This window comes from Amphiura filiformis, chromosome 3 (assembly GCF_039555335.1).
Source record: "Amphiura filiformis chromosome 3, Afil_fr2py, whole genome shotgun sequence".
In the NCBI taxonomy this organism is placed as follows: domain Eukaryota; kingdom Metazoa; phylum Echinodermata; class Ophiuroidea; order Amphilepidida; family Amphiuridae; genus Amphiura; species Amphiura filiformis.
This window is the reverse complement of record NC_092630.1, coordinates 61125929-61141286: the sequence shown is the minus strand read 5'-3', so window position 1 is coordinate 61141286 and position 15358 is coordinate 61125929. Positions and strand designations below refer to the sequence as shown.

The window sequence follows — 15358 nt, the reverse complement described above, 5'->3', positions numbered from 1 at the left end:
GAGCACCTCGGACTAAACTGGAACATGCGCGTTGCGTCCATGTAGCGTACTAAGCATGTACGGCTTGTATGCAATGTAAGGTGTGTGTATGCTTTCTTCTGTACCTCGATATATTTGTGTGTGTTTCTGTCTGGTTTATCACGGAGTGTTTGGCCAAGAAATACTTAATTTTACTTATAGCATGCACAAGATGGTATATTTTGCATTTCCTTTTACAAATTAAGTGTACTGCTGATAAACTGTCCAGCACATATTATTTTCATAATATGCATACGCTTGTCATCGCCCCGCAGTATACACTATGGTTATTAATGCATAATGGACCTTGCAACAGATAGACTTGTTGGCTTCCAAAGTAGTATTGGCAGTCTTTTTTTAAAATTTTTTTTCTAATTTCTAATTATTTTTGTAATTGCTTGTTTTATTTTTTACAGAATACACAAACATGTTAGCCAACAATCAAAGGATTAAAAATGGATTTGAGTGAAACCGTATACTGGCAGTATTATGAAATAAATCTTCAGTGAAATCTAGGAAATACAAATATCAACACGCCCACAGCAAAATATATATCAAAACTTACTTCTGAAAACCAAAGAACAAATGTAGCATGTAGGCCTGCACTGTGTTTTGTTTGTTTTCCTGATGCGCTGTGGAAGTCATGCATTTAACCATGGAAAAGGATATATTTTGTACTTTTCACTTGATTATTTTGAGCTGGAATAACAAGAGAACTTACTCTCCATAGGAACAAAATTTTCCAAGTCTGGAAATACAGACAACATGGATCGCTACCAACAATTAAAACAGTTGGGAGACGGAACATATGGGAGTGTATTACTTGGGAAAGTAAAAGGGACAGGGGAAATGGTTGCTATTAAAAAGTAAGTATTCTTGTCAGAACTTAACCTAGTTCTCTTTTAAATGTTATCATATTGTTAGATTATTCTTTGTTTAACATTTTGTTGAGTTGTCAGAGTTGATGAAATAACCTGTTACCTTTTCATTCAAGATGTGCTTGTTTTCAAGTTACCGTATTCGATCAAATGAACATGTAGGCCTACCTAGGACCCTTCCTTCCTTCCCTTCCTTCCATTTATAAGTGCTGACCTCAATGATTGAGTACATGTATCAATGCACAGTCTTTACGTGCACAGTTTACTATATGCACAATCCTGGAACCTACATGTGTAGGATTGATTGCACTCCAGATATCAGATCCTTCTCTCTTCAAATAGCTCTGACACTTAACGTGCACAGGGTTTGACTCTACCTGTACATGGGACCAAGGGCTTTACGTGACTTTCGAACCACAAGACGTCGCGCACACACACGCACACCCCCCCCCCCCACCTATCTGCATGTGTTAAGCAGTGTGGGGGTGAGAAGAAATTGAACACAATTGTAGGATTTCCGACCTCAATTGTAGGATTTCCGACCTTGTTCTCACCTAAGGCAAGCCCAAGGCTCAAACCCTCGCCAATCATATTCTCCCGGCCGACAGCGCAACACCTTAACCACTTGGCCATCTCACTCGCGCTTGGCCATCTTTTTCTTATTAGAGCCCCCTATGGAACTGTTCAAGTGACAACTTTCTGAGTGCCCCCTTTTGAATGCTTCAAAGTTCAAGTTCAGATTATTTTTAATGTTTATGTAAATTATTTGGTTTTTTTTGCTTGTTTTTGTTTGTTTGCTTGTTTCTTTTTCACACTTCAGCACAAACTATTCTTTAACTTAGCTTTGCCTGCATTATAGGTTCACAGAATGAGTTATACCATAATTTTTAATCTGTTCATTTTGATACACTAGCGGTCACCCGTCTTTCGCGGTTCGTAAATAAATGCAATTTTACAAATGCATCACCACCATCCGAGTTTTTATTGCGAACAATTTTACCACTCCTTAACTTATTACCGATTGATCAGTCGTTTCATTTAATTCATTTGAATCAATGTGTTGTCCCCTATCCTCCCGTTCTTTCCATTGTTCCCTCTTCAGCTCACATACCTCTTCTCGCTCTTATCCGCTCTGCCTTTTATCTACACAGGTCCCTAGTATCATGGTTTAGTATTTTTTCCTAGTCAACTGCTAAAAATTTGTGAATGTGAAACATAAAATGTACAATTTTTAAGTCAGTTAGGTCCTAGGCCTATGCTCAAAAAATTTATAACGGCTATTAATTTGAATTTTTGCCATGTTCGCAAATGTTGATGGTCACCTTGCATCGCGGATTGTTAAATAATATCTCCACATGGCACCCATGAACTCTCCTCACTCATTTTGATTTTCCCGTGTTTATTATTCCCACCTGTGAATGTGAAACATAAAATGTAAAATTTTTAGTCAGTTAGGTCCTAGGCCTATGCTCAAAAAATTTATAACGGCTATTAATTTGAATTTTTGCCATGTTCGCAAATGTTGATGGTCACCCTTGCATCGCGGATTGTTAAATAATATCTCCACATGGCACCCATGCACTCTCCTCACTCATTTTGATTTTCCCGTGTTTATTATTCCCACCTGCTTTAGAGGAAGCGTGTTGATACGCGATGGCGCAAGGTGACGCGAACTATATGATGCGCGGTTATTTTGTTTGACGCGAACTATATGATGCGCGTTTTTTGTTTGACAATATGTGAATATGCAGCGTAACTCGGTAAATGATTAGGTTTGCAAAAATGCAATTTGCAGTTGCATCACCACTGTTCGAGTTTTTATCACGAAAAGTTTTGCAACTCGGTAATTTGTTATAGATATTCAGGTAAATTTTATTGTTTTCACACTGCACTACATTTTGCACTTTTTGAGTAAAATTCCAAATGAATATACATGTAATATTACATAGTTGCCACATGTTTGTAATATTCATGCATTCTTAGTGATTAATATACATGTATATTGCCGATACATATTTACATTTTGTCTTGTTTTTTTCTTGGGGTAACTTAATTGATACAATTTGCTCTTTCTTTAATATGGAGAAACCTCCTGTTTACGAAGCGCATTTTTGTGCAGCAGTACATGTACACTGTTAAATACAATTATTGAACAAATTAATTGCCAAATACCCACTATTATTTCAGCCAACACTAACTCATGTTTTGCACAATATGATTATGAACATTAATAGTAATAATAATAGAGAATGCACTATAATATAAAGTATATAAGGTTTTACTTATAATGTCTGTGTAATATGTCACTATTGTTTATCTTAAAATGCGCCTGGCCTGTACATTGTTTTGCCCACCTGATTACAGACTACAGTATAAACATAATCGCTCATTATCTTTTTTTTTTTTCTTCAAAATACAGAATGAAAAAGAAATTTTATAGCTGGGAAGAATGTATGAATTTACGAGAAGTAAAGGTGAGCATACATAAAATAATAAAAAAGTTCAATTCCGTCCATGCTATCTTTCCTGCAAGAAAATAATATTGCATACAATGTAGATTGATGTTTCGATATATATGCCATGGTTCATAAATTTTTGACATTACATGATTTGAATTTTAAAAATGTAAGCACAAGACAGTAAGCTTTAAAATGATACCAAAATTATATGAATAGCATCAATACTTTTCAAGATATGAATAATTTTGTAAATGATACCTTGATATATTTGTCAAATTGCTTTTCTGAGTAATGGGCCAATTAGTTTCCTGCTTTAGGATTGGATAGGGATTATCATAATTAAACTGTTAATTTTTGATTAATAAACCTCTTTTTAATAAGTGCTTTCAAGGATTTGAAAGTCCAAGTAGTCTCACAGTAAAATACCATGAAATTCAGAATTCGGAAATTTGATTTTTTATTTTATGGGAATGTCATCTAAGCCTATAACTCAAAAAATGTGTCTGACGACTTGTTCTGGGTTTTGTTGGAGTTGGTCACATATATGGTTTATAAAAACACCTACATTTATAAAATATACATGTACTGTGTTTGCCATGCATGTGTTTGTACACAAACTGTTTTCCACATACATTATCATGATTATTTATATACATTGTATATTTCATACCTTTGCTTTCTTTTTCATATTCTTACAGTCCTTGAAGAAGTTGAATCATGCCAACATAGTGAAGTTAAAAGAAGTTATAATGAGAGAATGATTACTTGTATTTTATATTTGAATATATGAAGGAGAATCTTTACCAGATGATGAAAGATAGGTAAGTTGAACAAGTTACCCAGGTCTGTAGCCAGGATTTTTTGTGGGGGTGCTGCTTTTGAAAAATTGGCTTTTATTCCAGGGGGGAGGGGGGCAATTTTGTGAAAAGTGGACTTCTCCAAATTTGGACCTTTTTTGACCAAAAAAGTTATAAAAATCTAATTGAATACCTGAGTGGAAGAAGGGCCCAACTCCATTTTTTTACAAAAATGAGTTAGACCCAGCATTTTATTCCCAGCAGACTGTTCTTCCTTGTGTGTGAAAGTTGAGCCAAAATCCACTCTCTAAATAGTCTTTCACGTACACTTAATCATGGTTTTCATGGAAGAATTATTAGTGGAAGAAGGGCCCAACTCCAGCTCGTATTAAGACCAGTTACCGTACCGTTGCCATGGAAACATCATATATTATTTCGAATGCATACTGTATGTTCAGGTATCAAAGGTCCCCTGAAGATGAAAACAATCTGTCTATAAAACTTTTCCAAATATTAAGTTTTTTCTTAATATCTCAAAAACTGTTTTAATGGAGTTGGGCCCTTCTTCCACTCAGGTATTCAATTGTTTGGCTCACTAGGATGGCAATTTTTTAATTTTTGGACTTTTTTTATACTTTTGCAAATTTAGGGGGCGTTGGCAAAAACAGTGTTCAGATTCTTTTGTTTTACATTGTTTTCAGCCAGTGATAAATTGCTCATAACTTGGTAACCAGATGTCCGATTTTGATGGGGTTTGCATCAAAATGTAGCATTCATAAACTGCCAGAAAATGATGTAAAAAACTTCTATTTGAAAATTGCCGACATGTGACTCATTCCCCTTGATCATGTCACAAATGTAGGCACAGATGTAGGTAAAGTTTGATGGCCTAAAAAATTAACAATTCTAAAGCCCACAGAAGTGCAAACCTGCATGTGGCATCACTGTTGTAAATTATACACATACATTTGTACACACAAAGCTCATTCTGTACATGCATGCATACCATCAGCTGCATATAAAAATAATCATCATGTTTCGTTGATAATGAAAAGACTTGAGAATTCAATTGTAGACAATGTAAATTGATTATTGGTTGTCATAGTAACAGAAGAATTAATCTAATCATCTACAATGTAGATATATATGAAAATTGATATTAAGAATTCATGTATTAGAAAAAGAGTTCTGGTAATTATTAAAAAAATGTTAGTGACAGCTGATACTATACATTGTAGCTAAACAAAACTGTAAAAACAAAGGAGTACTTGTGAGGGAACAGTTTTGTTGGGTATACAATTATCAAATCTGATGAAGAAGTGTTGTAATTTTCATGCAATGGGAAAACAGTACCTGACAGTTTAAAAAGAAGCTACATTAAAATTGATCTTACAATACATTTAAAATGTGGTTACAATGCATTTATGAAATAGTTGGACTAATAATATATACATGTAGGCCTACATCAAGCAATAATTAATGTCATTATAAGTGAACCAATTTGTCATGTGTGGATTTAGCAGAACCCTGACAGCAGCATCAGAAATGGTTTATACATTGTATAGTCAGCTTGAAAGCAGTCATTGACCCTGTCATCTCGTATCCCGGAACTACCGGTCCAGTGCAAGGGGACAATGTTCCCGGATGTCCGAGCGAGAGAATGGCAGTTCCCATACGTGCATCAAATTTGTGATTCACTGCACCTTATTTTCAGGCTGTGCAGCATGTAAATTTGGCTGGTCCAAGTTTACAGTGGGCTGATTTTGTATACAGGTGTTGTCAACTGTGAAGGAGAAATATCATCAAATTTTATTCTAAAAATTGTATAAAATTGTTATAAATATGGAACATTTCAGGCATCTATTTGAATTAAAATAGAAAGCTATATGAACAGTGTTGAAATTTTGTTTCTGATTTTTTTAAAAACTTTTTTACCAATAAAGGTGAATGATATGCTTTCAGTATCTTTTGTTTTAAGATTACAAATGTATTTACATGCATCATCCACTAAAACATTTCATGAGGATATTGTCTGCGACACATTTTTGTGTAAATCTTCACACCTACTCTCTATCATCTGCGCCACTGACTTCATTAGCTCCGGTGGCAGAGACATTGCTCTGTTAATTTCGCATAATTTTATCAAAAGCGAAAGTACGATAACTTAATTAAAAAAGAAGATTTTGTCGGATTAGATAAGATTGTGTCACAAGTGGCTTATTACGGTAGATCTATGCATAGTTTCATGCTTGTGCATCAGTAACTATATGCGAGATATTACCAACAAATATGTATCCATGAATACAAGAGGCGCCTTGCATTAATTTGATAAGCGTGAATACACACATTTTTAATACTTCAATATACAGTATCTACATACATGTACACATAACCAGTATGTGATGCGATCAAGCAAAATCAGTCACAATTTTCAATTTTCCTTGTCCTCTTTTTATAATGAAACTTACATTTGTAATTTACTAAAAGTGATACTAGGCCTGTTCTTTTTCAAATAACAATATAATGCATAAAATTCATCAAAATTGGAATTACTGTTCCTTCTAAAGAAAGATGTATATACGGCTGAGACTAATATACCTGAAGGTATTATTAGTCTCAGTATACGGTATGATTAAGTTGCTGAAAACAATCAAATACAAAAGAATTTGACCTCTTCATGTGGTCAATTTTAAATTGATTTTTGTGAACAAAGAGTTCATTTTGCTTCAGTGCTTTGTCGCATATGATCTCAAAAGTATTGATAAACAGAATTATTATAGTAAGAAATCAATTTGATTTTCATGAGTATTTAATTAGCAAAGTCCAGTGTAGGGTACGGCAAGACAAGACTTACATGTAAGCTTATTTTATTGATTGACTTATATAGACAAAGGTAGATTGACTTTAATACTACTCCAAGTGCAATATTCTAATGACGTACTTGGGCTTATTAGAATTATCATTGTAATAGACTGTAGAAGGAGTATTGTCAATAAAAATTGAAAAATGATTGCTTAGGTTCTACACTATCCTCATTCCTGTAATTTGAAATACCAGAGTAACCAATCATATTAAATGATTTTTAATCTATCAAACTTTGCCCACATGTACAGTCAGCCAGCAGGTCGTGCAGCGAGCGCCTAGTTTCTAACTTCCACTAATTCGTGCACACAGCGTGACCTCGGTAGCTCAATGCAGTTTGCGTGGTCGAAACCCCAAATTGGAGTTCAAATTTCTCCTTAAAATATCATAAATAATTTGCTTTTCTGCAAAATATTATATCTATATACTATATATTAATGTTTGATGATAAAATTATGGCTTAAAACATATTTTGGAAGGTCAAACTTACCTCGGAAAAAAATCATGATTCGCCTCAAATTTCAGTCAAGAAATGTGGTTATTTTTCACATAATATCGGATCATGATCCAGAAAAAACACAATATTTCCAAAGTTTGATCTGTTTTCCACGTAATACAAGTATTCAATTTACATGAACTATTTCCGCCCGGATAATAACACGAAAAATATCTCAACTGTCGACATCAAAATTATTTTCATCCATGACAGAATCTAACACGAGGAGAATTGTTTATCAGGTCACGACAGAGGTCAAATTTGCGTTTACGTCATGCAAATAACCGATTGTGATTGGTCGATTGACATACAAGATCATGAATATTCAAAATTACGATAGGTAAATAAACCGGAAATAAACAATGAAGTAAACAAGCTATGTTTACCATTTTACGTGCAGCTGAAGTAATTAAAAGGAAATGTTGAAGTGTATGCATGAAAAAAATGTAACCAGGTGGAAGTGGGGAACATTACGCTAGTTCTCCTTTATTTACTTGAAGCATGAAGCTTTGCACTGCAGAACTACGGCGATCGCGATCATTTTATTATGATCGGGGGTCAAAACAGTAAGGTACCGTTCACAAAGACTCGTTGGTTGGGGGGGGGGTGTAAAAAATTTCATCACGAAAAATTTTCGGGGCCCCCTTTTCAGATCTTAATAATTTCAGGCCCTCCCTCATTTTTAAAATGAAAATTATAGGTCAACCCCATACATAAATAAACTCAATTTTCCTGGGAAAATTTATGGTCATAATGTTCAGCCGCCCCGAGGGTCAAAACTTTTAAGCCCCCCCATTTTGTATGAGCACCCCCAGGCCTAACAAGTGTTTGTGAACGGTCCCTAAGCTTAAATTGATTGAATGGATGTCACACTGCCAGGCAAGATACCACACTCTTTTCTAGAAAGATCTGGGGAAATGGAATATGTTATATGTAGGCCCTATTTCTTGCACTCTTGCATCTTCAGCCCAAACTTTCTTGTTTAAGCAGGCTTCAATGGTAAATCAATGATGCAACATCACACTATCATACATTAAAGTTGCGGAATAAAGCAAGATATTATTGGTCCAGCTTCGGTAAACACACTCAGGCTTCCGGGCTCAGGCTAAGCTGCATACGGTTACCACACCTGTGGGGTAAATAGCCATATAACGACTACAAAACACTCCATTTTGAAAATTATTTTTATTAAAAAGAAAGCATTTCACTTTTTTTAATTTCTGAAACAGTTGTTTTATTTCTTTTTAACTTCTAGCGGTACAAACTGAATAATCAAATTACTATGGTATTTACATTTTGGAAGAGATTTATACAAATGCAATGCATTGGCAGATCATAGTCCTTCGAGAATGACCTCAGCTATGGGGGGGGGGGGCTCGGCGAAGCCGAGCATGTTCGGCAAAGCCGAACAACAAGGCCGAAGGCCAAGTCGCCTCGCTATTAATAGATTTTAACCTAAGCCGATAGTCATTCTTGAAGGACTAGCAGATCAATGAATTCAGGAAAAAACATCTGGGGATTACTGGGCTTGATAAAACAATATTTTTCAAAAGCTGATCCTGGATAGGAAAATTGCTAATTTCATGTTCATTGTGGACATTTTCGCATCGGTACCCAACACAAGGGCATACAGCGCAGCTGCAACATTTTCAGAACCGACTAATCGTGTTTGTGCAATAACAACTTTTCACGTCTGCGTTCTACGCTGTATACCCCATGTGGGAAAGTTCTACGATGAACAGGAATTAACTCATTTTCATATAGATAGTTTATATATGAAGGTGAAGCCGAGTCAAATGAACAATCCAAATCTGATGTTCAACTATACAATGCAATAATATTTTCTTGCCGTTTTAAATATAACTGTGAGGCAACCAAAAAAAGGTTGTTTTACGAGTGCATAGACTTTTAAATTAGTGTCGGTCAGTAAGGACAATTTTTTGCAAACATATTTTGAAAATTTCAGTCAAAATCAATAAATTTAGGCAAAAATAAATAAGGCTGATTTTACACAATAATTTAGCACAATTAAAAAAAGAAAATGATTTGTGATTTCAAGCTCAGTACCTGATATTTTAAATTCTGATTGGCGATGAAGTATTTCCATTGTATTCCATAACCATAATTAATAAATCAAGATCATCGTATTTATAAACTAAATATTTATTGTTCGGATTTGTTCCATTCTACGTTCCAAGCCTCTGATTTCTTTCTGCAGTACGGTGCAGGTCCAGGAATAAAATTCACAATTCCAACCACAAGACGACGCACGTCCTTTGACGTCATTTCTCATCAAATACCGTCTCAGTCAGAGATTTGCTTCCATAATTTACAATTCAACAGTCCCCTTAAAAATAATGACAGTCTACAGTCATGACAGTGTTTTAGAGATATTTAAATATGAATTGTAGTTCCTCATCAACCACTGAAGTTCCATGTTTGTCTCTGTTGTTTTCCTCTTTGTTGTGCGGTTTTTCGTGCCTCCCGTCACGCGTCACAGATCCTGGAATTGTAAATAATATAAAAGATAGAACAAATAAATTAATAATTAATTAATTATTTAACAAGATAAAATAATTATAAACTTCAAACAATAACGATTTAAATTAAATTTGCAAGCCATATTATTAATGTAAAATGCTCCACATTGCTAGCTCCAGAATATTATAATCATTGATTGATTTCGAGTCCATTTCAAAATCGACCCCAATTGCAAATCGTGTTTTTGCAAACTGAACCAAACCACGATGTAATGAATTTGGTATCACACTAAAGCTTACATCCTTCGCTACGTGACTAATTCACTCGTTTTTTCACATCAATTCGCCCGGATAATAACACGGTTTGAAGATTCCAAATTTCAACACCCCAAATTTTCATCGGAACAACTTTTCATCATCAAACAAGAACAAAAACATGTCGAATTTGGTATCATTCTACGGCAAATTTTGTAAACAAAACTACTCACCGTCCATGTTGACTCTGCTTTTGCACTAGGGGTCACAAATCGCCTCAAAAGTTCAGACATAGTCTTTTGGTCCAGTCGCAAAGCGACTGATTATAGCGAACTCGCTGTTAGAAAATCGGTGACCTCGACTGTGTGTGTGTGACCTGCTGGCTGACTGTGTAGAAGAGATATTACCCTTTCAAACTAAAGGCTTTTGTTGAGAACTTTTAACTGAGCGTTTTGCATTATTCAAAAAAGAAAAAGAAAGAGGTACCGTACAAGTTGTTTTGTGTAACAAAATTTACAGGAAAGTAATGTCACATTATTTTTATCATCGGTTTGAGAAAAAATAATAACAGGGTATGAAAAGGGGCATATCGTATCATATTTTGTGTTACACTACAGAATTACTGTATTTCAGTTGTTTACTGCCATTATGTATATTGTGTACTGTAAACAATTTTAATTTGGTGAATTGGCAAGAAATCATCTTATTTTATGGCAATTTAAATTCACAAATTTTCATCCTCTTGGTATGTAAAACCGTTATAAATTATTTAGCGGCAATTTAATTTATCGATTGAAGTAGTTAGCAAAATTAAATTGTTTTACAGCTTCGTATGGTCAGAATCAAGTTGTCACATATTATCCACATACACTCACTAATTTGTACATGTATTATACACACAACACTACACACACTTACACCATTTAAAGCTTGCCCTGCAACTATAACCATGATAACTGTCTATCTATCCTACCTGTTCGGAAATGTCAACTGCTTAAATTACTGCTCGGTGCATTAATTGAACAAAGTGAAGTGGGAAAATCAAAGTAAGAGGCTGCTAGATTTATGTCAAGTTGTCTGCTAGATGTACAAGTAATGTAAAAAGGTCTTGGCTTGGCTTATGTTGAATATTGCAAGTTTTTGTTTCCATTGGAAAGAATCATCTCATCTGAAAAGTAAAATTAAGTAAAGTGTTTTGTAAAAATGAATACCCAATCAAAAATGGCAAGCTTAAAAAAGGCAAAGAAAAAAATCCTAAATAACAAGATAAATTGCTTATAATTTGGTTCAGCTCCAAGTTCGATAGTGACGTATATGCGTATTTAGCTCTTCGCAGTATCGAATCGTGCACGTAAGTTAAACGCACACGCGTTCAGGGGCGGTTTGTCGGCACGCTTGCGGCGCAACCGCAAAAAAGCATTGACAGCAGAACCGAACTTGAGGTGAACCAAATTATAAGGGCTGTGAAATAATTATTGGCCTCAATAGTGCCTAAGAACTTTTCAATTTGCAAAGGATTCTGTGACACTTATGTTCCCTTGTCCAATTATTTTGAAAATGAGTGTTCCAGAAAATGTGTTTGAGACCTGATTTCATTAATTCTCTACATGTATGCTCAGAAAGACAGTAGAGAACAGGATAAGCTTGTCTTCTAATTACATGTGTATACTTATGCAAGTTGAGCTATGCTATAAAAGCAGCAGTTGAAATTACATACGGCCAGACAGATGATGATACTAACTAGTATATCTATATAATTGATTATAATTATATGATCTGAGCATGTATTACATGTAGTACTACCTCCGCCATGGTATGAGACATTGAAAGTACAGTCATGTAGACATTGATTTTGCCTGATGAGTGTTGTATGGAGGACTAAAGGGTAATTAAATATGATCACTATTCACTATGCATGTGTCCTAGCTCTGATCTAGGGCTGCATGGATGTAACAAACCAACCCTGGCAAACTGAAGTGGCTGCTTTGCATCCTTGTGCCTTGCGCTATTCGAGGGCATTGGTTTAGAGGAACTGAGCCAAATATCCCAAAATTAGTAACCACATTGTTAGTTGAGAGTATAATTGTGGTAAAATCAACAAATGAACCTGTCCAGAATGTTATGAACAAAATAATGATAACTATTACTAGTGCAGGGTGTTAGTTAGCCACCCATCCACCTGTCATTTTGGATGGGCAGTTTGCTCCTGGGACAGGCAAAATTAGTGCCTGTGACCTATGCTAAATTCTAAAAATAATGCTTGAATAAGTTCTGTGAACTCACAACAAGACCAGACTAATAAATTAAAAACACAGCAAATCTATTTGAATTTACTTAACCACCCAGAAGGTGCAGAGGTTTGGGTTATGCGGGGGGTTATGTTTTCAGGATCAAATTTTGGACGGGCAGCTTTGGTGAAAATGACAGGCACTTGTCAAATCCAAGCTAAGACCCTGAATATAGTGCTATATTCATTTATTCCTTCTCTGATGCCCATCAACAAAGACACCAATGGAAGTAGGAGTCTGCAGTAAGAGGCCGGTCGAGTGCAGATCCACACTTTTCAATCAAACCTAACCCTAACCTCATCGTGACATCATCCAAGCAGCAAAGTTCATTTCCCATTGAAAAAGCATTATCCGATGGATCTGCAGTTGACCATTCTGGTAACCGCAATTTTAATGAACTAACTGATACTGATAGTGTTTCCAGTAACTTGTCATATTGTTTTATTTCTTAAAAATTGCACAGTTGATCTTCCTGGGAGGCAATACAGAAATGACTTTTGTTGCTATAATTAATTATCTATACTGTGGTTTGCCTCAAGTTCGGTAGTGACGTAGGTGTGTATTTCGATGCGATATGCACGCATAAAGTTAAATGCGCAGATCATACATGCACCCGTACAAGAGTAGTTTGTCCGTACGCTTGCGGCGCAACCGCGAAAAGGCATTGACTTCACTACCGAACTTGAGGGAAACCACAATGAGCACTGCATGTATTGATTTATGTACTGAATACTGATGATCAAAGTGCACTATTTTCTTGTTCATTTCAGAGATAAGCTCTTCCCAGAATCTACCATCCGTAATGTTATGTACCAAATACTACAAGGAACTGCATTCATTCACAAACACGGTAAGATATATTGGGATTCTTAAAAATGTCATCATGACTTCCCGGGAATGACAAAAAAGAAGGAATCCTTATGTATTTGACTATTCTATTTGAAATCCTCCCTCCCCCATGGAAGATGTTAGAAATATCTTCCACACAGAGGGTGTACAAATTTCAATTGAATGAACACATACAATTTGATACATAAGACAGCTCCATTTAAATAGCATACACCTAGGCATATTCGATATACCGAATGTTTTTCCTAACCTTATAACCCTCTAACCCACCCCAACCTTTCGACTACCACTTCTACCAAACCTTACTATAACTATACAAACCCACCCAAGCCCAACTAACCTAACACCCTTGCCCTAATCCCCAAAAGGGAATTACGAGTGAAATTGATTTCACCTAAAAATCGGACCTATATATATATTTTTTCAAATTTTATTTTGTTTAAATGTTTTTCCTAACCTTATAGCCATCTAACCCACCCAAACCTTACAACATGTATAACTATACAAACCCACTCAAGCCCAACTAACCTTTAACCTTACCCAAAACCCTTGCCCTTAACCCCTTATTAGGGGAGAAATTGATTTCACCTTGAAAATCGGTTTTACAAAGACGGTTTATCGGTTTTCGATTATGCCTACATACACCCTCTGATAATGATTAAGCCTGAATCTTCCATAAAGGGGGGGGGTGAGTTTCAAATAGAGTTGGATAATACGCTACTTCCATTTGATATTAACCCTAACCCTACCCATGGTTTTTTTGCTATCGGAAGGGAAAGAAGAAACGAAAAAGGAGAGAAGATGAGGAGAAAAGTCACTTGGCACCCCCGGGATTCGAGCCTGGGACCCCTCGCATGCCACACAAAAGATCCCCAGCATGTAGCCACACAGGTGACGTTGGCCCGGCCAACGATTCCCTGGGTATATATGACTTGGGCTGATTACGTCATCAAGTCACATGGAATGCATGCACGCAGAGTGGTTTTAATAGTGAGCTTTAGTGAGACCTAGTTGGGTTAGGGTTAATACTCCTCCATTGGAAGATATTTCCAAAATCTTCCACAGGGAGGTGTTGACTTTTAAACAGACTAGCCATTAAGCATCAAAACTGTCTGCAGCTAAATACAAATCGTAATGCATGGAAGGGTTTGGTTTCAAAGGTCAAAATGAACAGTGGGGAAAACAAACAGGTTAAACAAACTACTGAAAGAAATATATTTTGTATTTCTGTGGCAAATTATACATTTGTTCTGAGAATAAAGTTGATTATCAATGCAGACTGTCAAGTTTATGATTGAATTTGATATTGACAAGAAGAAAATGAGCATTAACACTTTACTTGCTTCCTTTGCAACTGTTACATACATAGATATTCCAAGAAATTATACTTTTAAATTTTAGATATGATGCATGGTATTAAATTATAATATTAAATTTTAGACATAATGCATGCTCTGAAGATGGCACTCGCTAGAGTTTCGAAAGCTCAGCCCTCTCAAAAGGACTTCTCTAGGGAAAGATCAAATCTTACTCATGTTTACCGACCTAGAGTACCAAGTAATTTCAAATCGTAATGCATGGTATGGTTACCAAACAAATTAAAGTGAAGATGTTCATGCCAATTTGTTATTATTTCAAAATCATATTGCATGTTTTCTCCCGACAAGTGGCCCAGTTTTATTCACCCCATCACATCACACATACGTACCTGGAGATGTAAAGTAGGACATGTGATAACTACCAGTAACCCCTCAGCTTGTTTCCTAGCGATAGTTGCTAGGTAATGTGTTTATTAATATTTGAGTAGTGACCAGTCATGTGGAGTCAATGGGAGATTAATTACATTGTGATCAACACCTAATTAACGTTCATTGATGTATTGGATGGATTTGTCAGTTTGTTGATGTCGTTAATGAAAGTCAGTCATTTTGAACAATTTGATGTTGTTAATGAACAAATTTTATATGCTAAGAATG

At 35.6% G+C, this 15358-nt stretch overlaps 1 protein-coding gene across 1 annotated transcript in view; it reads left to right on the top strand.

The window, feature by feature from the left end:
- The window catches only part of LOC140148879 (serine/threonine-protein kinase dyf-5-like), a 36544-nt gene that overhangs the window by 890 nt on the left and 20296 nt on the right, over positions 1-15358 (top strand). Inside the window, 5 exon segments of the mRNA XM_072170974.1 lie at positions 435-884; positions 3316-3370; positions 4054-4107; positions 4109-4176; positions 13304-13383. Coding sequence (XP_072027075.1) covers positions 784-884; positions 3316-3370; positions 4054-4107; positions 4109-4176; positions 13304-13383 — 358 coding nt within the window. The 5' untranslated portion in view covers positions 435-783.